The sequence below is a fragment of the Lygodium microphyllum genome, chromosome 24 (genome assembly GCF_053477565.2).
Source record: "Lygodium microphyllum isolate KBCC chromosome 24, Lygodium_microphyllum_v1.1.10, whole genome shotgun sequence".
NCBI classification, from domain to species: domain Eukaryota; kingdom Viridiplantae; phylum Streptophyta; class Polypodiopsida; order Schizaeales; family Lygodiaceae; genus Lygodium; species Lygodium microphyllum.
In genome coordinates, this window is record NC_141158.1 from 119039809 (window position 1) to 119063944 (window position 24136).

Genomic DNA, 24136 nt, shown 5'->3' on the forward strand with positions numbered 1-24136 from the left:
TCATAAGGAGGAGACTTACACTAATGTTCTTGAAAGCCTTGACCCTATTCATAAAAGCCTTACATTTTGCAGGTCAAAGCCTTTTGATGTTATGAATTCTCTCCCAAAGGGTGTTCCTACATTAAATGGTGGCTACTATGGCTTAAAGGAGACATAACCCATGGAATGATACTAAGAGACAAATACAGTTGTTCCTCTTTGAGCACATGCATACCATCTTCTTTGAAGCCTTTTTTTTTCCAAAGGAGACACAAATACATCAATCATTGCTTGCTTGAACTCCTCCGAAGTGCCAAATTTTTGCCCAATCTTGTGCATGTAATGCCACCAAGTATGGGCGTAACCTTCAAGATGAATGGCTACAAAATAAATCTTGGCTTCTTCACTTCTAGGATAAAGAGTGAAGTACGACTCAAGCTTATTGATCCACTCCTCCCATTCCGAAGGTGAAGTATTATCTCCTTTGAAATTAGTGATATTGATCTTTTCCTTGCAAGGAAAACCACTAAAGAAGGTAAGGTTAACATTGTCAATAAAGTAAGCATACAGAAGTTCTTAAGCATTGTCCATGTTCCAACACAAGAATCTCTACACATTTATGATAGTATACACGAGTAACCTTGGAAACATCTATGATAGTATCCACAAGTAACCTTGGAAACATCTCACATTACGGGATGAGACAGCCTATACACAAGAATCTCTGCACATCTATGATAGTATACACGAGTAACCTTGGAAACATCTCACATTATGGGAAGAGACAGCCTATATAGATCCTTGAAGTCTCCCGACATCACCTTGCACAAGCCACTCACATATGTGTCTGTGTTGGTGCACACGTACATGCAGGAGGCCATATTGGCCATACCACCACCCTATAGATTAAAACACTTGTTTTTGATTCATCTTCAATCAAACCTTGGGGAAGACCACATGTGTTGACTCTTGTCCACACCACCTTCACTGAACCCTCTGAGAAGCAAAGGCACAGATGTTGATGACAAAGAATATGGTTCTTGATTGATTTTACGCCTATAAATATGTGATGCTCACGTTGTTTGATAGATCTTTCGAAGAACTCTTTGTCCCTACAGACATAAGCAAAGCCATCGAGACATTTAACATGCGTGACTATAAGCCTCTGAGAGTCCCAGGCTGACGAGTGTCCACCATAAACAACTAGAGAAATCAATTCAATTCAAAAGTTGTTCAGGCCTTTTGCCACCACTCCTCAATCACCCAAAACTCCAAATGAAATAACAAAAAACTGCAAAGGAAACCATGATTTGGAAATCTCATACTTTACAGTGGATTTGTACATCATGCCATCATAACCATTTCAACCCTTTAGAATCTGACTCAACAAATCATCTAAACGTTGCCGTTTGTTGGGGTTTGGCATGTCAGATTTTTCACTCGAGGAATTTGAGAATGGTCTTGATGCTGCAAAAGGAGGCTGTAATGATGCTGCTGCTGGCACTACATTCCTTGACAAGTTATCCTTCCACTGATCAGAATAATCCACGCCAGGGCTTGGCCTTGATGGCAGGTGTGCACTGTTCAGAGAAGCCTTGTTGGTCGAAGTACTAAGATCTGTTACCGATGTGCCAAATTTCCCTAGCAGCACATCCTTCCAGAGATCAGAGGGGTTTCCCAGAGCAGCTTTTGGCCTTGACATCAACTGTACAGTGTTCAAAGGAGGCTCGTGAGCAGTCTTGTCATCTTTTGTTGTTGATCTGTCAGAATCCTCCGACATGGCATCCTTGAAGAGATCAGAAACGTTCTTTGATACAAAATTATGTCTCACCATGAACTGTACAGCATTCAAAGAAGCCTCACTTGCTCCAAGTTTGGGATCCAGGGTTTTAGGCATATCAGTTGAGAATCCATTTGTCCTAGGGTTGTCTGGACTAACAAATGTCATGACATCTTTATTTTTGGTTTGTGAATCCCATGCCCTGGACAACCCAGGGGACCCTGGGCAAAAGGGATATCCAACTAGCGGCATGCTATTTTCTCCAGGTTTCGCCCTCTCCAACCATGGCATCATATTGTCCCGCATGGTACTTGTGCTTTTGTGTACAGATGCATCAGAAAGAGATCCAAGCCTTTGGTATCCAGTCAGTCTGTCATCCTCTTTACTTACCCATGGGGTTGAGACGTGCAGCAGCTTATCTTTGTTGAATAAATGCCCTGAGCTGTCTACCGGCCTAGCATGCATAAAGGAATCTTTGCCTGTGGAAGGCTCACAGCTGAATGAGGAGCCTGTTCTTGTTGTCACTATTGTGCTATCAGATGCCAAATACACTTCATCTATGTTTGAAACTGGTATTCCCCTGGAAGATTCTTGGACTCTACCAGTATTATAGAACTGGGAATTCATGTCACTCAAAGTGCCTTGTGAATTGACTGAAGGCATAAGTTTCTGTGACTCTTGATATCCCATGGACATTGTTGGACTTTTGCCAACTGAAGAAACCTTTCTTGCGGGCCCCCCCTCTTCATGATCCCCCTCTTCTTGTTCAACTTTTTTAAGCAACTCTTGCCTCTTTTCCTCACTTATGGGCTGCCACATCAATATCATATTTAGTCTGGAAACATACAATCGAGCAAAGTATTAAGAGCTTCAGGGGAAAACAATTTACCTCATGTGAAAAACGACAGGAGTCTGCATCCAAGCAGTATCCTCTTGTATGGAAGAATTTGCAAGGAAATAGACTGAGATCGTGAGAGAATGGGCAATCGTCTCCTTTAAGACAGCACCGACTAATGAAGTACTTGCATTTCTGAATCACAATTAAAAGCAAAGTCAACAGCTCACATTATTTTCAAAAAGTATAAAGATTGATGTATGAAATAAGAATAGTAATTACCTCACTCTTTGTTTTTGGAACAACATCATGGGAAAATAAGCAATCTTTGCCCTGTCAAAAAGGAGGAATCAGAAAGGCACAGTACAAAAACATAGAAAGTTAGCTAAAGGTTAACCAAAAACAAATGAATACTTTTCAAAGCTCACAATCAAACTTTCAATCCTCCAAGAAACTCTTCAATAAGAAACTCAAGAGTATTTACGATACCTTTGTGCATCTTCCCTTCATATAAAACTCGCAATGCTTAATCACTTTTTTAATTTCCTTTGGAAGCTGGAATCTAAGTTTTCTAGTGCCACTTGCCAGCTCCTTCAAAATTTTCTTCCTATGTTTTGCCCTCTACAATCACACCATCAGTCAAAGGTCAAGATCTGATAGAAAACTTGGAAGGATGCCTAAGAGTACATTCACATTCACCCTGACGGTATATAAGCATAATCAAATATCAAAGACGAATCACTACTTACTCAACATGTGGCTCACCTGTTTTTTCTTCTTCCTTGCAGCTGTCAATATGCGCTTAGGTTTTGCAACTGCCTGCAGTTCCATCCACCAAAATAGTGTAAGGCAAAAATCACAAATCAAATGTCATTCCTGAAGCACACATTTTAACACACACGTAGATATATGGCCGTGTCTCATTCTCACATTAGCTATACTTAAAAAAATGTGCCGGCATGTCACTGTATGCAGGTCAATAGGCAGACCTTCGGTGAGACACACCATCCAAGTACACCACACCTAGAGATACATGCTAGTGACACATGCACCTGCTCTCTGCGAACTAGGTTTCTATCCAGATCTGAGTAAGAGGTCCCTGCCAGACTACTATTCACCTGTGTGGACTGTTCCTATTCAAAGCAGCCTGTTCATGACCTCAATAGACTGATTTTGGTCTCTTTCTTGCTTTCCTACACCGGTTCCCTGTCACGAGGACGTGAAAATTTGATGCTTTGCTTATGTTTAATTGACATTTGATTAAAAGATTAATCAAATGTGCAATTAAAAGATGCACATGTGAGGTGCAAGCTACTTTTTTTTACAGTTGAAGGCCCAAGGACCCTGTGAAAAAGATGGGTGTCAAAGGCAAAAGTTGTAACAAGTTACACTTGTTAGATTCTAGGTGAATTTTGGTGTCAATTTGCCCCTAGGACCATTAATTGGCCATTAAGTGTCAGTGGTGACACTAGGGACTAGGCATTAATTAATGGATTAATGCTTGTCCAAGGGTTAATTAATGCATGGGACCACTTTGGGTTGCAAATGGCCTAGCCAATTAATTTTTGGATGGGCAAGGTCAATTTTCTCGGCATGGATTAAGGGCTGAATTAATTTTCAGAATTAATTAATTATGAAAATTAATTAAATGGCTGGAAATTGCTGAAAATGGATTAAGAAAGCTGCCACTTGGCAAAAATTTCCCATGCAAGTGGGGGAAAGGTTAAACAGGGCTGAAGGGAGAGGGAAATCTCGTTTCTTCACTTTGGAGCTGTTGGAAAGAGGTGTTGGACTGTTGCTGCCAGCTTTTGAGGCCAATTCCCAACCATTGGAGACCATTTTGGTGATGGAGATTGCATATTCTTGACCTTGGGAAGCTGACAATTGCTGCTGATGCACTTTCTCCTGAACATCACAGTCTCTAATGCTCCTATTGTTATTGGTGCATCCGGTTGGGGCTGGTACAGCAAGGCAGCAGCTAATTTTGATCAGTTCTTCGAGAAAAATCTCAAAATTCTCTCTCTCTAGAGCATTCTCTCATCTCCTTCAGCCTATGCTCAGCCATTCTCAGCAATTCTCAACCATTCGGAGGAGATCTCAGCCATTTTTGGTAGGCTGATCTGTAATTTCTGCAGTAAGCCCTAATTCACAGCAGAAATTAGGGTTTAGCACCACCTTGGGATCCGTGACAGAGATTGAAGGCTCAAGGGACTGAAATCAGCAGCTGATAATTGAAGATTATCAAGGGATTTCAGGAGCCAACCCATCCCAAATTGATTTGGGGCAACATTTGGCCAGCCAAGGGTCAAATTGGAGAAGAAGTCCTGGGTGAATCAAGGGGCAAATGACCCAAAAGGCTTGCTGGTTATTTATGACAGCAAGAGCAATTGGTTAGCAGGAGGAGATTGAAGAATCTCAAGTTGTACTCATTCCAATTGAATGAAAGCTAAAAAATTACCGCAAGGAGCGCCAATTTTGGGGCCAACAGGGTGTCTACTATCCAAGAATGTTATGGTAAAGTGTGTATTTCATTTTATGTGCATTTATTTATTGTTGTAATTAACTCTTAAATCAGGTTATCACCACCCATTCCAAGAAGGAAGGCTGGTTTCAAGGTTCCATTGCCGGGATACATCAAATCTCTTGATTTAGTGGGCCTGAGGCACCTGATTGCAAGCCAAAGCTTTGTGCTAGTGTTGATCTTTGTGCTCAGCTGAGAAATTACAGCAAGATGTTCATACAGTGGGATGCAATCAAGCAGTAATGATGCCTCTCATGATGCACATTCTCATGGAAATGAAGGAAATGCAATGCCTTATCTTGGACAAGGCTCTCATGATGGACAACAAGCTGAAAATGTTGCTGTTGGGCAAGATGCAGGGCCTTCAAGCCATCATGAGATAGATGACCAGCAAAGTGAAGAGGAATTTGATGACCAGTTCAAGAATCGGATGAGAACAGCAGCAAATCTCTTTGCTAAATTGGCAAAGGATCCTCAGTTTACTCGATTTTTGAATGCTCGGAAGAAGGACACCAAGGGCAAGAAGAAGAAAACTTCTACACCTTCGGGATAGCAAGGTGCACCAAAGGTAGTGCCAAATCCTTCACTTGAAGCTCCTAAAGAGACCAATGAAGCTAAATAGTTGGTACCTATGAAGCAAGGAATGCAAATGCAAGGCGATTATGGAAGTGCCAATCCAATGGATTTTGGACAGTCGGGCATGCATGCTATGATGGAGCAGCAAGGATACTTTCATGGTAGTACGATTTTTCATGCAATGGTTGGCCAAGGGCTGCACACGGGAATGCATGGCACAAATCCCTATGGTATGCAACAGCAAATGCATGGTGTGCAAAGCCGATTGTTTTCAGGTATGGCTGGAAATGTGCAAAACCCTATGTATGGTAGCATTGGCTTGATGCCTAGGGCACAAAGTGGAATGTTTGGCAATGCATCTGCACCCCTGAATGCTTATGGGACTCAAGGAATGACTGTTGGTCATCCAAATGCTTCATTTGGGCTTGGTCATGATGTATATATAACAAATGCACCCTTTTTGCAGCAGCCAGCGTATGACAACTTGACTCCCAAAGGGAAAGCAAAAGACTATGATGAGGGTGGAAAAGCAATGAAGTTTGAGTCCTTCAGTGGTGCACAAGATAGGCTGAAAGCTTTGACCTTCATTCAGCAGTTTGATGCAGCCTATTCAGGGGAAAACTTCACCGAATCCTCTAAGATTCGAAAGGCAGCCACTTTCTTGAAGGGGATGCATTGTAGTGGTGGTGCACGCTCTTGATGCAAGGTAGAGCACCGTCAACATGGGTACAATTCAAGCAAATGTTTGCATCAAATTGGTTGACTACTACCTTTGAGGTGGACATCATGACAGCTTGGAACAAGCTTGATGCAAGAATTTAGAGCAATACAATAAGAAGTTTTGGAATGCATTGCTGCCCGACACTTCTTATCGTGCCGTACCCCTTCATGAGCAAGTGGAGAAGTATGTATGTGGTTTGCCTAAAGGAATCAGGGATTTTTGCATTAAATCCACTCTTTCAAGCATGTCTCAGCTTATAGAAACTGCTACTACAGCTAATACATTGCTGTGTGAAAAGGATGCCGGCTTTCAAGACTATGATGAGTCAAATGTCAAGGAAAAGAAGGCTGAGAAAAATGGCAGATCTGAAAATCAAGCTGAAAAGAGGCAAAAACAGCAGCAAAGACCTTCGAAAAGTGTGGCACAACGTAGGGAATTGTGGGCTGCTAATAAATGTTACATATGTGAACAAGAGGGACACATTGCTAGGAACTGTCCTAAATCAACAACAAGCTGATAACAATGATAGCACATGAGAGAATCAGTGATATATGGAATATCACACTGGGTTGCATGTGATGAAAGATCGGACATCCATTGTATGTTAGCAAGTGAAGCATGGTAGGCAAAAGATGCCGCAGTTTATTACAACTTATGTAAGGATAAAGTATGCGTTTCAAAGAACTTAAGGAACGTAAAAGGGAGCAGCTTATCACCATGGATGTGTTTTGTATTTTCCAAAGGGTGATTATATATTGCTGCATTTTGAAAAGGCAAGGCTAACAAGGTGAAAGGGCAAAAGGGAATGTATCCGAAGTTCAGAATGAGGGACTATGGACCTTTCTAGGTGTTAGAGAGGATCAGCGATGTGGCCTCCAGGAATGGACTGCTCTCATGTATAGTGGATCTCCGATGTCTTCAATATGCATCCAAGTACCTGTGCTGACGGTATGTCTGCCATGAGGTCACTATTCAGTGTACTAGTCACTGTGGTATGTATGCAGATGGGTATGGTCTTCACTGCAGCTCTGAAACTATACATTTGCATCAAGTTATGATCATGAGAGACTGATTACCGAGTGCTGGTTTTCAGTGTATGATCATTAGTTTTAGTGGTATTCAGCTGGTTCTATGGACAGCAGCATGTGTACTGAATGCCATTGACAATTCAGCCATGGTTTCGCCTCAATTTATGCTTTATTATGGTTGTGTAGTCAGCACTGTTGAGAAACAAGAGTTTGGGAAGCATCCGATAAGTTTCTAGCAACTGTTCTGATTTATTATTGAGCTTTATGCTATGTTTATGCTGGCTGGAAATTTTCAGCAAATGGTGGGCATATGAGATAGTTAGCCTGCAATGGCCAATGTTGTATTGACTATGATTCCTTGTGGAAATTCCAGTGCAGTATTGTTTACTTTGACACATTACAGTGCAATCGAGGACGATTGCAAGGATTTCAAGGGGATGGTCTGTCACGAGGACGTGAAAATTTGATACTTTGCTTATGTTTAATTGACATTTGATTAAAGGATTAATCAAATGTGCAATTAAAAGATGCACATGTGAGGTGCAAGCTACTTTTTTTACAGTTGAAGGCCCAAGGACCCTGTGAAAAAGATAGGTATCAAAGGCAAAAGTTGTAACAAGTTACACTTGTTAGATTCTAGGTGAATTTTAGTGTCAGTTTGCCCCTAGGACCATTAATTGGCCATTAAATGTCAGTGGTGACACTAGGGACTTGTAAAGTGTGTATTTCATTTTATGTGCATTTATTTATTGCTGTAATTAACTCTTAAATCAGGTTATCACCACCCATTCCAAGAAGGACGGCTAGTTTCATTCCCTGCCTACTGAACATCTAAGCAGCTATCTCCACGAAGGTGACAACAGAAACTGACATGGCCCAAAGAAGATAAGGAAATACCATTGCTCATCATGACAAATATGCAGACATCATAGCAAAAACAGTCCATGAAGCATTTCAAGAGACTTCAACAGCTTGGAGATCCCACTAACAATCTGTTTCTTATTAAAAGGGTGTCAAAGAAAGCTGGCGAAATGCCTTGGTCAAAAGTTACACTTTATTTTGGAAGGCACTAGGGTGTATATTTTGCAAAAGTGACTTTCATCAGATGCTAAGTTTGAAAAAATCCTTTTTGGTGAAAGCACAAGGCTTTTGAATTTTGTGCTGCCCATCTTCCACAAAGAGGTATCAATAGGATCATGTTTCTACCTTATCAACTGAATTTTATAGATGGAGGATCAAGCAAAAGTGCTAATACCACTAGAAGTGCCCCATAGGACATGGTATTATGGGATTTGTTAAGTCCACCACAAAATTACAAGGAAATTGAAATTAAGAAATGATTTCATCCATAAAGAAACATCTTAAGTTCAAAACACAAGTACAAAGAAATGATTACATCCATAGACATACATGAAAACTTGAGATCTAGCATGTGAAGATGAACTACAAATCCCCCTCCCCCAAATCACCAAATAACTACTCTAGAGAAGAAAATGTAAATCTACTCAACTCGATGTCCCTAAGGGCTTAGACCTTAAGAGTGAAAAAAGTATGAATATGCAACATCCTCCAAATGATACGTGTGTTTTTTCTATTGAGTTCACACCCATGAGTGAAATGCCATTGTTGTCATGTAAGGGATTTTCTACGCATGGGTATTACAATATGACATGATTGAAGACCCTAAACCCAACTGGAAGTCCTCAATCAAATCAAGGTAGTTGTTGCCTACTTAGCCAGCTGTCGGCAAATCTGCTCTTGCAGCTGCCAAAACTCCAGCAATTCCACCCCATTGCTGTTGTTGCTACCCTACTATGGAAGCTGCCACACCTATTGTTGGACTACAACCTGCTCCCTAGAGAGGACTGCCACATGTGAGAGCTGTTAGCCAAGTACATCTCATAGGGTGTGAAAGTCTATCTGTGTGCATTTCAGAATTTATGCCAGAGCATTTTATGTTGGCCGACTCGTTAATATTATTGGGATGCTTCTGGGATATTTGTCCCTGATCATAGGCAGTTTCCCTCCTCCAAAGTCATTGACTTATCTACACACCCTACAACACGACTATTTCCAACTAGAGAGAGGGAGACTTGGGTACACTGCCGGCAACTTGCTACCTATGCCATTGTACTATTCTCAAGCCTTGATATATGGATTCCATTTCCCGAGTCTATTTTCTTTAAGTTATTGTGTTTTGCTTTTCTGTTCTTTCTATTCATTGCAGTCTATATTGGCAATGTATCTTTGCTTCCGTTGCTTCACATTTCTCTGACAAGAGCCAAGTACGTTTCATCTCTTGCAAGCTAGATGACCTGCTGGACAGCCACTTCACTCCCTAACAAGCTACATTTTGATCAGCTATAGCTCCAGGTTTCTGCATTGTCAAACCAGCTGCCATCTTCATCGCTATCACGAGGGCATGTATTTTTAGTGCTTAGCTTTGCATCATTAAGTTATGTGCATGTCAAGCGCACATGTGAAGTGCAAGTCAACTAAGTCACGATGGCGGTCTAACTACCTCAAGTGAGCAATGAGTGACATTGCCAAAAGTTGTATTAAGTTATGTTGGACATGTACTTGTAGGTGCCTTGTATCAATTTGGGTCTAGGCCTTTAATTGGGCCATTAAAATGTCCAATGGTAACATTGGGGACTAGGCATTAATTAATTAATTAATGCTACTCCTAGGCCAATTGATGTTTGGAACGATCAAATGTTCCATGGGAGTTAGCACATCAAATGTGAATGGGCACCGCCCAATTCTTGGGCAAGGACAAAGGAATAACAATTGATTTTCAAAAACTAAATAAATTAATTAATGCCAAAATTTCCATTTAGAGGGTTTCCAAGTGCAAAGAGGCTGAACATGAAGATAAGATATACATAAACCAAAGATCTTTCTTCCATCTAGAAGTTGGTCATGAGAGACAGACCCAAACTTACCCCTACAAGGCTCAAAGAGGGGGCTGTTGGGCCTGGCTGAGGCTGATTCCAACCATTCTATGCATTATGCAAGCTGAGAGAGGAGACTGTGCTGTCCAAGCAGGTATCTGAAGGTTTTGGCTGTTTTCAGCCAATCAAGAAGGCTTCTATAGTAGACAACAGCTCCAATAGGGAGGGGAGCAACTAGCAATTCCATTTAGGGTTAGGTAAACAGCCATTTCAGTCCTCTAGGCTGCTGGGCAACAGCATTTAATACTGTTTCACAATAAAAGCAGAATCTGGTTTAAGCACCTTCCCATGATAGAAATAAAAATTCTCTCTCCTTGGCTTCCTCTCTCATCTCTAGACATTTCCTCAAAGTTCACTGCGTGTACTTCAACCTTTGGCAATACAAATTGCAGAAATACAGCAAATGTGAAGATATGCTAGGATTTGCACTGAGTAAACACAGCTTACAACCAAGACTCAAACACAAAGACTTAGATAAAGACAAGCAAAACTCAAATGCAAAATGCAAAAAACAAACATAGAGAGAAGAAACTCTAAAGTGAATGAATGCTGTAAATGAATGTAAGAGTGTACAGAATGCCCAACGGCAGAGCAATGTAGTGTCAATGAGTGATCTACACCAAAGTTGGATCCCAAATACAATAACCACCAGTTGGAGATGAGAAAGTGTGGAGGCAGAGAATTGTCAAGCGACAACAAGAGAGGTGTTTGCTGATGTAGATTGCTTGTTGGACAACAAAAACACAAGTACTGCAACAATCGCCCAATGGGAGTGCTGGCAGCAACTTGTCACTTGACACCAAATGCTGAAAATGCACCAAGCGCTATGATGACACAATAGATGGAAACCAAACAAACAGCAGGCGATCGTTGAAAACAGGCCACCTAGAGCTGGATAGTGATGGGCTGCGATCAGTGATGAGTGGACAGCAAATCGTAGGTGGCTGATGGCTGAAATCTGCATAGTAGAGTGAGAAACCTGCACAAAAGGATGAGGCTGCAGCCCATCTATTTATAGATATTGAAGGGTGGCCCAAAAAATTAAGGTTTTGCGGGACCACTGAAACTCTCTCGAATCATGCACCAAATTTGTGTTTTTCATTAATTAAGCATGTTTTGGGGTTGTTTAAAAATGCTAATCAACTATAAAGCATGTTTTAGCTCAACAACAAGGGGTGCCAATTGTTCAGACCAGTTGGGTGTTGGCTATCCAATCATAAGTAGTAAAGTGTGCATTTTCAGATTTGTATATTCATTGATCGCTGTAATTTGTGATAAATCACGTTATTCACCACCCTTGCCAAGAAGGAAGGCTAGCTTGATGGTTCCATTGCCAAGATACAACTCCCTTGAGTAGATGGGCCTATGGCACTTGTGAATGAGCCAATGAAATTGCACTTGGCTGAAATTGCGACCAATTGAGTGCAGAACAACAAGTATGTCATCATATATAGTGATTTCAGTTTTTGTCATGTGTTGATGCCACATAATCTAAAAGTACACAAAGCAATAGGGAGAATGCAATGCCTAATCTTAGAAGAGGCACACAACATGGACAGTAAGGAGGGAATGTGGTTTAAATGAAGAAGCGGATCCTTCAAGGCCACAAATTGCTGATGACCAACAAGGAGAGAAAGATAATGATGACTAGATTAAGGCTCCGTTGAGGACAGCTATGGATAACTTTGCCCAATTGGCTAAGGATCCTCAATTCACATAACCCTTGAACCCCTTGAAGGAGGACAACAAGGGCAAGAAGAAAATGTCATCCTCCAAGCTTCCAGACAACAAGAAGCTCCCAAATAAGAGCCACCACAACCTCAAGTTGCAACAAATGTTAGTAATGACCAAAAGAAAATTATATGAGCGGCGCCGTGTCTGATCAATACAATATTGTTTCACTAACTAAAGCACAAACTTTTGTTGTGACACAAAAATACTATTCCCAAATTGAACGGCCTTCCTTCCCAAGAAATAGGACAACTGACTAAGGTCAATCATCTCGAGTAGAACAAAGCTGGGTGTCATGAGCACATGTATTTTTGAAATCTCACTTAACATGTGGATTAATTTTTAATCACATGGTTAAGTAAACGTTGCACACGCGAGGTGTAATTGGGGTTAGAGTAAACTTACAAGCCCGAGACTCCAGGAAATCACGAGATGTCAAAGGCAAAAGTTGCTATAAATTATGCCGGACAAGTACTTGGTGGTATCCGGTGCCAGTTGTTGGCCTAGGTCATCAATTTGGCCATTAGTGTTAGTCGGTGATACTAGAGAAGTGGCGTTTAATGGTACATAACACCAATCTAATGGTCGAAGATGACGCAAAGCGCTCGGGAATGGAAGTTGCCTAGCCAATTTAATTATTGGCCAATCAAATTATATTTCAAGACACCGAAATAATTATTAGATTAATTTTCTATATTTTAAGGCTGAAAATTAATATTTAATTATAAAAAATGCTAGAAAAACCATTTGGAAAGGTTGCCACTTGTGAAAAATGCCCATGCAAGACTGAAAAACGTCTTTAGAGGCTGGAGAGAGACATTTCTATAAATTCAGCCTGCAAGAGAGAGGGAGAGAGACTACTTGTCACGAGGACATGAAAATTTGATGCTTTGCTTATGTTTAATTGACATTTGATTAAAGGATTAATCAAATGTGCAATCAAAAGATGCACATGTGTTGCACATGTGAGGTGCAAGCTACTTTTTTACAGTTGAAGGCCCAAGGACCTTGTGAAAAATATGGGTGTCAGAGGCAAAAGTTGTAACAAGTTACAATTGTTAAATTCTAGGTGAATTTTAGTGCCAGTTTGTCCCTAAGACCATTAATTGGCCATTAAGTGTCAATGGTGACACTAGGGACTAGGCATTAATTAATGGATCAATGCTTGTCCAAGGGTCAATTAATGCATGGGACCACTTTGGGTTGCAAATGTCCTAGCCAATTAATTTTTGGATGGGCAAGGTCAATTTTCTCGGCATGGATTAAGGGCTGAATTAATTTTCAGAATTAATTATTTTCTGAAAAGTAATTAAATGGCTGAAAATTGCTGAAAATGGATTAAGAAAGCTGCCACTTGGCAAAACTTTCCCATGCAAGTGGGGGAAAGGCAAAATAGGCCTGAAGGGAGAGGGAAATCTCGTTTTTTCATTTTGGAGCTGTTGGAAAGAGGTATTGGACTGTTGCTGCCAGCTTTTGGGGCCATTTCCCAGCCATTAAAGACCATTTTGATGATGGAGATTGCATATTCTTGACCTTAGGAAGCTGGCAATTGCTGCTGATGCACTTTCTCCTGAAGATCACAGTCTCTAATGCTCCTATTATTGTTGGTGCATCCATTTGGGGCTGGTACAGCAGGGCAGCAGCTGATTTTGATCAGTTCTTCGCGACAAATCTAAGAATTTTCTCTCTCTACAACATTCTCTCATCTCCTTCAACCTATGCTCAACCATTCCTAGCAATTCTTAGCCATTCGGAGGAGATCTCAGCCATTTTTGGTAGGCTAATCTGTAATTTCTGCAGTAAACTTAATAGCCACCTTGGGATCAGTGCCAGAAATTAAAGGCTCAAGGAATTGACATCAGCGCTGATAATTAAAGATTATCAAGAGATTTCAGGAGCCAGCCCATCCTGAATTGATTTGGGGCAACATTTGGCCAACCAAGGGTCAAATTGAAGAAGAAGTCCTGGGTGAATCAAGGGGCAAATGACCCAAAAGGCTTGCTGGTCATTTATGACAACAAGAGCAATTGGTTAGCAAGAGGAGATTAAAGAATCTCCAGTTGTACTCCTTCCAATTGAATGAAGCTAAAGAAATACCGCAAGGGGCACCAGTTTTGAGGCCAACAGGGAGTCTACTGTCCAAGAATGTTATGGTAAAGTGTGTATTTCATTTTACGTGCATTTATTTATTGCTGTAATTAACTCTTAAATCAGGTTATCACCACCCATTCCAAGAAGGAAGGCTTGTTTCACTGCTGGTCTGATTTGCAGCCATTGGAGGCCCTTCTGAGGCAGCCAGGGGCAAAAGAAGACCAATCAACAGTAGGAGACAGCATCTTGAGGCTGTTGAGGCAAGGCAGCAGCAGTAAATGACTGATTTTCTTCAGTTCTTTGCATCTACATGCTGTTGTGGCAGGGCAGCAGCTGCACTTGACTGATTTTCAGTCATTCTTCGTGACAAAACTCTGAATTTTCTCTCTCTACAGCTTTCCCTCTCATCTCCCAGCCATTTCACAGCCTTGCTCCGAAGATCTCAGCATTTGGACCCTTGGAGGCTGAGAAGGTGCAAATTTCTATGCTATAAACCCTAATTTACAGCAGAAATTAGGGTTTAGCAGCACCTTGAAAAATGTGCCAAAATTTGGAAGCTCCAAGACTTGGATTCAACAAGGTTAAATGTGAATTTCAGCTAAATTCACGTGGAGGACTAGCCAACCACTGAATTTGGGGCATTTCCATCGTCTATGAAGTGGGTGAAGGCCAATTGAGTGCCCGAATCAGGGGGGCAAAATAGATTGAAAACTTGTTGGTCACTTTGGACAGCAAGGGGAGTTGAACTACCGAAAGGAATTGGGAGAATCCCACTATAAGTTAACTTTTCCTTCAATAAAGCTAAAGAAATACCAAAGGGGGGCCAATTTTGGGGCCAATCGGGTGTGCATTGTCCAAGATCAATAGGTAAATTTGTATTTTCAGATTTGCATTTATTGTTTGCTGCTGTAATTAAGTTGTAATGAAGGATTCACCACCCTATCCGAGGAGGAAGGCTGGTTTCATAGTTCCATTGCCGGGATACCACTTAATCCCTTGATTTGGTGGACCCGAGGTGCCTGATTGCAAGCCAAAGCTATGTCAGTGCTGATTTTTACTCTCAGCTGAGAAATTACAGGAATATATCTTCATGCAATGAGATGGACTCAAATAGTGATGATGCCTCTCAATAGGAACGTTCACATGGAAATGAAGGAAATGCAATGTCTGACCTTGGACAAGGCTCAGACCATGGACAACAAGCTGAAAATGTTGCTTTTAGGAAAGATGCACAGCCTTCAGGGCATAAGGAGGCTGATGACCAACAAAGTTAAAGGAAAAGCTGACTTTAGATCCTGTGCTTGTGTTGCCCGATCTAAGGAAGTCATTCATAGTTCAATGTGATACATATGGTAACAGCATTGGGGCTGTTCTTATACAGGACGGCTAAGTTGTGGCTTATGAGAGCCGAATTCTCCACGGTGCAAAAAAGAATTTGCATGTCTATGAGAAAGAGCTCTTGGCTGTATTTCATGCACTATCTACGTGGAAACTTAATTTGTTGGGGGCTAATTTTACAATGCAAGCAGACCATCAAACTTTGAGATACTTTCTGACGCAGACAAAGTTGTCAGAGAAGCATATGAGATGGGCATATTTTCTCTCTATGTTTCATTTTCAAATTGTACATATTGATGGTAAAAAGAATGTTGTCGCTAATGCACTATCACGTAAGCCACAAATTTCAGCTGTCAGCATGGTTTATCACACTGAGTTGGATGCCATGAAAGAGCAATATGTTGCTGATTCGAACTTTGCTAATGTTTATGATCAGCTTTACAATGGCCAAAGGCATGAACACTTTGTGCTAAGAGATGGATTTCTGATGTGCATGGACGACTATGTGTCACAAAGCAGTTAAGGCCTAGAGTTATCACTGAAAGTCATGTTCCTCCGTATACAGGACACAGAAGTATTGATGCCACAATCAAGGCAGTGGAGCATTTCTTTTATTGGCCAGCTTTGAGGCATGATGTAGAAGAGTTTGTTAAGACATGTATCGTATGCCAGAAGGTAAAGCACGATAGACAAAAGTTGTTGGGTTTATTGCAGCCCTTGCCTATTCCAGATCGGCCTTGGTAGAGCATTGCAATGGACTTTATTTTTTAGCTCCCTAAGACACCTACAGGGAATGATGGGATATCGACTATCATTTGCAAGTTTAGCAAACAAGCCCATTTCATTCCGGTGAGGAAGAAAACAAAGGCTGATCATATGGCACGATTGTTTTGCAGCACATCTTTAAATATCATAGTATTCCAGAGTCGATCATTAGTGATGGAGATCCCCATATGACCATTTTATTTTGGAAGGGCTTGTTTGAGAATATGGATACCACGCTGAAATTCTCATCATTCTTCCATCCGCAGACAGATGGTCTCTCTGAGGAAGCAAATTCCACAGAGTTAGTTCTTTCAAGGTGCTATGTTTCAAACCACAAGACACAGTGGGAGTAGTATTTGCCTTTGGTTGAGTTTGCTTACAACAACACAGTGTATAGTTCTACGGGCAAAGCTCCATTTGAGGTGGTTGAGGGTGGCAAGAAGGTACCACCTATTCTGCAAACTAAGGATAAGATCTTTGAGGTTGATCGTTATGTGGGAAACTTGGATATAGCCTATGCAAAGATAAAATATGCACTTTAGAGATCGCAGGAAAAGCAAAAGAGGGTAGTTGATCGACATAGACGTGCTTTGCAGTTTGAAGAGGGTGATTATGTATTGTTGCGTTTTGAAAAGGCAAGGCTGAAAAAAAATTAAACGAAGAGAAAGATTGTACCAGTTGAGTATGAGATACTATGGGCCCTTCCAGGTGTTGTAGAAGATTAACGATGTGGCATATCGACTGAAATTACCTCCACATTGGCGGATACACGATGCCTTTCATGTCAATCTATTGAGGCCTTTTCATAGTGATGTGTCAGAGGATATGTCTGCTGAAATTCAGCTTGAGATTGAGGAGCTAGATGAGATTTTGCTACCTGAGCAAATTTTGGCACATAAGAAAAGAAAAGTCAAATGTAAAGTTTCCAGGAGATACTTGGTGAAATTTCATAATTATTTACCAATGGATGCCAAATGGATGGAAGAGGATGACTTGGCAAACCATCCTCGGTTGTTGTAGCTTTACCCAGATGCCTTCCAGTTAGAGCCGACTTTAGTTCTGGGAACTTCTGGCTCTGTCAAATTCGGCAAAGCAAGGGTCTGGAGTATTGCCTGATGCTCAAGGGGGAGGTGGCACTTCCCCTCCTCCAATTAAGGACAGCTCTCGTATGTAGTGGATCTCCGATGTATTCAACGTGCATCCAAGGTATTCCGCTGACAATATATTTGCCATGAGATCACTACTTAGTGCACTAGTCACTGTGAGATGTAGGCAGATGAGTATGAATTTCACCCGGGCATTGAATCTATACTTTTGCATCAGCTTATGAACAATTTAGTATGAACTTTGCCTCAATTTTGAGACAAAAATTATGATCAGTTTTAGCTCAGTTTTTGATCAACTGGAGAACCGTTTATGATTACTTTTTGGATCAGTTGTACATCAGTTTTTGCATAATTGCTGGTCAATTTTTGCAATGAGTTTGTGATCAGTTTGGGGTCACATTTCCAACAATTTGTGATCAATTCTCATATCAGCAACAAGTGATCAGTTTATGATCAAATTATGCTCAGTTTTCAATGGTTTACATCTAGTTCCATGGACAACACCATATGTTAAGATGCCATTGATGTTTTAGCCATGGTTTATGCTATGGTTTGGTTTTGCCAGATGAGTTGAGCTCATGAGAAATAGACATGTCATATGATAATCTGGCAATGTTTTTGAGATTCTTTATGAGTCTTATATTATGTTATGTTGGCTGGTAAATTTTAGCATATGTTGGGCATATGAAATGGTTGAACAGCACTGCGCAATGTTATGTTGACTATGATGCCCTATGGAAATTCCAATGTAATACTTTGCTTTTGATGCATTTGGCAGTGCAATCGAGGACAATTGCAAGGATTTCAAGGGGGAAGGTTGTCATAAGGACATATATTTTTGAAACCTCACTTAACATGTGGATTAATTTTTAATCACATGATTAAGTAAATGATACACATGTGAGGTGCAACTAGAGTTGAAGAAAATTTACGAGCCCAGGATCCGAAGATATCACGGGATGTCAAAGGCAAAAGTTGCTATAAGTTATGCCGCACAGGTACTTGGTGGTATCTGGTGCCAGTTGTTGGCCTAGGTCATCCATTTGGCTATTAGCGTCAGTTGGTAACACTAGAGAAGTGGTGTTTAGTGATACCTAACACCAATCTGATGGTCAAAGATGGCGCAAAGACACTCGGGAATGAAAGTTGCCTAGCCAATTTAATTATTGGCCATTCATATTATATTTCAAGGCATTGAAATAATTATTAGACTAATTTTTAATATTTTAAGGCTGAAAATTAATATTTAATTATGAAAAATGTTGGAAAAACCATTTGGAAAGGCTGCCACTTGTGAAGAATGCCCATGCAAGACTAACAAACGTCTTTAGAGGCTGGAGAGAGGCATTTCTATAAATTCAGCCTGCAAAAGAGAGGGAGAGAGGCTGAGGGTCTGATTTGCAGCCATTGGAGGATCTTCTGAGACAATTAGGGGCAAAAGAAAACCAATCAACAGAAGGAGACAGCATCTACACGCTGTTGAGGTAGGGCAACAACAGTAAATGACTGGTTTTTTTCAATTCTTTGCATCTACATCCTGTTGTGGCAAGGTAGCAACTGCACTTGACTGATTTTCAGTCATTATTCGCGACAAAACTCTGAATTTTCTCTCTCTACAGCTTTCCCTCGCATTTTCCCAGCCATTTCACCTTACTCCGAATATCTCAGCATTTGGACCCTTGGAGGTTGAGAAGTTGCAACTTTCTCTTTTGTAAACCCTAATTTACAATAGAAATTAGGGTTTAGCAATAGCCTTGGGAAGCGTGCCAAAAATTGAAAGCCCCAAGACTTGGATTCAACAAGGCCGAAGGTGAATTTCACCTAAATTCACGTGGACTAGCCAGCCATTGAATTTGGGGCATTTCCATCGTCTATGAAGTAGGTGAAGGCCAATTGAGTGCTCGAATCAAGGGGCAAAATAGATTGACGACTTGCTCGTCACTTTGGACAGCAAGGGGAGTTGAAATACCGAAAGGGATTGGGAAAACCCCATTGTAAATCAACTTTTTCTTCAATAAAGATAAAGAAATACCGAAAGGGGCACCAATTTTGGGCAAATCGGGTGTGTATTGTCCAAGATCAATAGGTAAATTTATATTTTCAGATTTGCATTTATTGTTTGCTGCTGTAATTAAGTTGTAATCAGGGATTTACTACCCGATCCAAGGAGGAAGGCTAGTTTCATTGGGCCTTAGTATCTACAATGACAATAGAATTTGAGCCTGTGATAAGTAAATCATGTACGTACAAGAGAATCTAATTAACCCCCTCTAAAGTGGTTGACAAATAAGTTCACACCATAAGAGGTAAAATGAAATCCATGAGTCCTAAGGAACTCGTCATCTTATGGAACCAAGAACGCAATCAAAGCTCACAAGCTCCTTTTTTATAGCCTCTCACTATTGGAGATGCTATAGAGCCTCCTACCAACTCTCCGGCTTAAAATACGCTATATAATCTACTATAAAGATAATAGACACTTATGAAACACTAGGAGCAAGCCAAGCAGATCTTCTAGTGCCCTCCAGAGTTGAATCCGATGGAAGGATTCTCAAATTCCGCATGGTATGCCGATACCAGCAAGATAACAGGTCTCACAGAGAGCCTAGGTACTAAAGACTCTACATGTGGGTCAGGAGAGGATAGCAAACTTGGCTCAGACAGCACTATTTCTGATGTGAGAGGGATCGACTCAAAGACCGGCAATGTGCTATGTACAATATATCTCTCATCAACAACGACCTCTCTCCGAACAATCACTTTGTTTTTTCAAGGATCGAACAAAATAGGCTTTCGCATCAAAAGAGTAGCCTACAAAAATCAAGAGATCAGCTCGGGAAGTGAGCTTTTCTATTTTAACATCAAGCAGATGCATGTACACGCAACACCCGAAGACTTTAAAATGGCAAATAGCAAATGGAGTGCCAAAAAATGCCTCAAAGGGAACCACCATAGTTGAGCATTAGTTAAGGATGCACACCAAAGTGGTAACAACATCAACCCGAAGGCGCTTAAGAAGTTCTATGAATAGCATAGAGTGCCATGTTCATCACACTCCAATTCCTATGCTCTATGACTCCATTCTAAGAGGGGAAGCTAGTAGAGATGAGCTGACGTGAGATGCCGTACTCCTATAGAAACTTGGTGAACTCATGGGAGATAAAAACACCACCAAAATCACTCCTCATGCATCCTACTCAACAACTAGTCTAATTATATACAAGCAACAAGCATGAAGAGAAATGGGTGACTGCATCAAATTTATGCTTTGGAAAATATACCCACAAATATCTAGAAAAATCATTCACTATCAAAAAAAAGTATAGCGAAGCTTCGAAAATTTTAGAATCTTTCCTTTCTGCCCATCACTACAAGGTAGCTCTAATATCAATTGTAAGGCATTAGGTTCTCATAGCACAACTCAAGAAAGACAAGATAACCCAAAAGGTGAATGAGATCCGCAATTCCTATATTACAATGATGATAGGATATCTACAAGATATAGGCTGCCAATAGTGTATCTGCATAGCTGGTCCAACCCACTATACCATCCAACACAATCTCAAATCAACATCCATAGAGCACATCCCTACCCAATCCAAGACAATCCCTCAACCAATCACAATCAACCTTTGCTTGGTGTCACATACCCACAAACACTCCTGCTTGTGCTGCCCGACCAGTTGCTCGTGCTCCCAATGTCTAGCACTTGCAATCATGTTGTAGACTCATTGGACATGATCTCAATAAATCCAAGTCTCAATCATTGCTGAAGACCAAGGCACACTACCCATGATTTTCACAATCCATGTCGATGATCACAACGCTGATCACAATCCACAATTACCCCATTGATGACAACTCAGCCTCGTAATTTTTAAACTGCCCGACACTTTATAAGTGTCGCAACATCTAAAACCGCAAATGTTTTGCACGTTTTCTTGTTTTAATGTTGCCACTCATCAAGAGCAATTGAAATGCCATCATTGCATACACAATCTGCTGCCCAGCTGCCTGCAAACCTGCATAGCTCCTATCACCTGCAAATTTGCCTTCACGCAATGAAGTGTAGACCTGACCCCAACCAATCCGCCATGCATGCTCAACCAGCCATGTCATCAGGTGCACTAAAAATTAGCACTGCATCTACTCTTGGGTGATGATAATCATAGCACTGCACCCCTAAAACCTGATGTTGCTACTCTCAACACAAAGTAGGATATTCTATGTCAAAAGTCGAAGAATGATTCATCAGCTAACCATGGCCAATGTTATCCACAAGATGCTCCAATCCCAATCATGTGCAAGGTACATTTGCTGCAGGCTTCCATCCAAGATCCAGCTCAGTCTATTGATGGCTCTCATGTAGGCCTCAACAAGCATCCACGTCTCTACCGATACTGTAACACTAATAGTCTAATGTAACAGCCACCTTCGCATTGCTGATGCATCAATAGCCATGCTATCAAATCAGCTTCTACACTCCTGCCCATCACCTTAGACTTTGGCTGCCACACACTGTCTGGATTAACCCAGACCACCCCATTGAGCCCTAGCACAGCTGTTTTAGGCTTCAGGACTTGTAGACACAACATTCCTTTTTTGAAGCTTGCTGTTTGCTCCTTGTGCTGTAACAAACCTGCAGCTCAACGTGTTTACAATTGGCATGCTGCTTGCTTGGCTTTGATATTTCCAGACCTGATTTACAGGATGCCATTTTGTTTTGGCTAAGTGGCAAGTGGCACATACAATACTTATTTTTAATCATCTCGCTGGAAAGTCCCTTGAAATCCATCCAGTTAAAGATGAACAAACACAAACTTTTCTGATGCAATACCTCAATGGTCGAAACTTGACCATCACCAGCATCTGTTGTCCATGAAGCCCCTTCAACGGCCACTGGCAGGTTATTTTCTCCTTGCTGTCCAAACAGATAAGTTATGACCAGTAAACGTTAGATGTTGATGACTATCACAAACACATTCTTAGAATCACATCCCAGTCTACCCAAACAAAAACATAATTTCCACTATTGTACAATAATAGAGATTGCAATAATATTTATAGGGCTTTCTGTTTACAGCAAACAGATAAAAACACAGTGCATGGAGGGTACCTCTGATGCCAAGCCTTTAACATTCACAATCCCTTTAATAGCTGCTACCTTATTTGATACTTTGCCAGTTTTCGGGTCCTTTATATCAACATGCTCCACATTTGAATGTGCAGCCATACTCTTCACTTCATTCTGTATATTTAAGTGGCCTCCACCCTTCTTAGAAACATCTGCAGCACAACTACTGCCTCCGTTGGGCAGCCCAAATATTTGACCAGCTTCACCATTAATACTAAACATATACACCTGTCCTCCAACTTGGGAAGGAGTACTTTGAGTTACTTGAGATACTTGCTGTCTGCACTCATCCAACAACAATGTTTCCTGCACAGTAGACTTGTCATTATCATTTGAATCTGAAACATCATTAGCTGTCCACTCTTCAGACAGCTCTCCATCCTCAAGGTCTTCTTCCTGCTTATGGTTCCCATGGCTCGTAGTAGGACCTTCTGCATCCTTAAATTTGCTGCCATGTTGACCTCCCCCACTTGCAATATTGCCTTCTCTTTGCTCTGGCTCACAATGTCCATCACCTGCTGATAATGGCTGTTCGTTGCTGTTAGCCATAGTACATGTATTGTGACGAGGGACTGTGACAGATGCTGCATTTTCCCTGCATATGGGATGTGCATCAGTCAACTTTGTAGCAGTTGTGTCAAAAGCAGCAGGCCGCTCTAACGGTACACAGTGAGTAGAGTCATCAGGCTGGCTGCTCATGGAAAGGCACGGTTGGGACATCACCAAGTTTGCATGAGGACACTCTGATGCAGTTTCCATAGGATGCTCGCTCCCTCGGTGAAAACCAGGTGAGGTAGAGGTTTTAGGAGGGACTCCTGATGCACCAATCACATCCGGTGTCAATAATGCATCCACGGAGGCCTGATTTTCACATAACAAGTGTGCTTGGGGCTCTGAGATAGGGGAGCATCGCTGAATGGATGGTTCGGTAGGGCATGGACTCGGTGTAGGTGAAGGCATCATGGACCGGATTTCATTCTGACAAGAGGAATTTTCAGGTGAGAGACTGGTCACAAAGTTACTACCTGTACGACAATGCATATTTGATGAAGACAATACAGATGCACCATCAGTATCTGCAAGGTGAGAAGAAGGATGCACTTCAGATGAGGACAAGCTTCCAGCATTCAATTTGGCACTTCCATCACGTACCAGTGGAGTGGCGAAGACCGGCAACACAGACAGGGAGGCGACCCTGTGTGGAAAGCGACCCTGGATGGCACGATCGGAGCTCAAGAAAGTTATGGGAGGAGGCGGCGGCCATGGAGGTTGGACCTCGCCCCATTCAGTGAGGTGCTCTAGCAGGAAGTCTGCGAAGCTCAAGACGCTGTCCCGCAGGTGGTGCAGGGGTTTGAAAGGGACCAAGCCGGGGGGAGCGATGGATGCTGCGGTGTTGCCCCCACTCGAAGAGCAGGATGGTAAACTGTCTTCCATGCTGTGATGATGTTGAACCAACTGTGTTCCTGTATGGCCTCGACAGCAACAACACCATGAGGAGACTTCATCAACGGAATAGATAAAGCATTAGTCACTGCAGCATGATCTCTCTCTCTCTCTCCCTCGTCGCATAGAGAAAC

General features: G+C 41.5%; 1 protein-coding gene across 3 annotated transcripts; it reads right to left on the reverse strand.

The window, feature by feature from the left end:
• Positions 1-1268: 1268 nt before the first annotated feature.
• On the reverse strand, positions 1269-24136 carry LOC148015572 (uncharacterized). Of its 3 annotated transcripts, none has more exons than XM_087664998.1 (8): positions 23712-24136; positions 22542-23537; positions 22263-22346; positions 3360-3413; positions 3084-3215; positions 2877-2927; positions 2649-2789; positions 1269-2569 (listed from the first exon to the last, which is right to left on the reverse strand). In XM_087664998.1, the coding sequence occupies exons 1-8, from the start codon at positions 23991-23993 to the stop codon at positions 1343-1345; spliced, it is 2967 nt and encodes a 988-aa protein (XP_087521124.1). In that variant the 5' UTR covers positions 23994-24136; the 3' UTR covers positions 1269-1342. The 3 variants fall into 3 exon arrangements, with proteins under 3 accessions (XP_087521124.1, XP_087521126.1, XP_087521123.1); XM_087665000.1 differs by having other exon boundaries at positions 22542-23584; positions 23712-23841; XM_087664997.1 differs by having other exon boundaries at positions 22542-24136.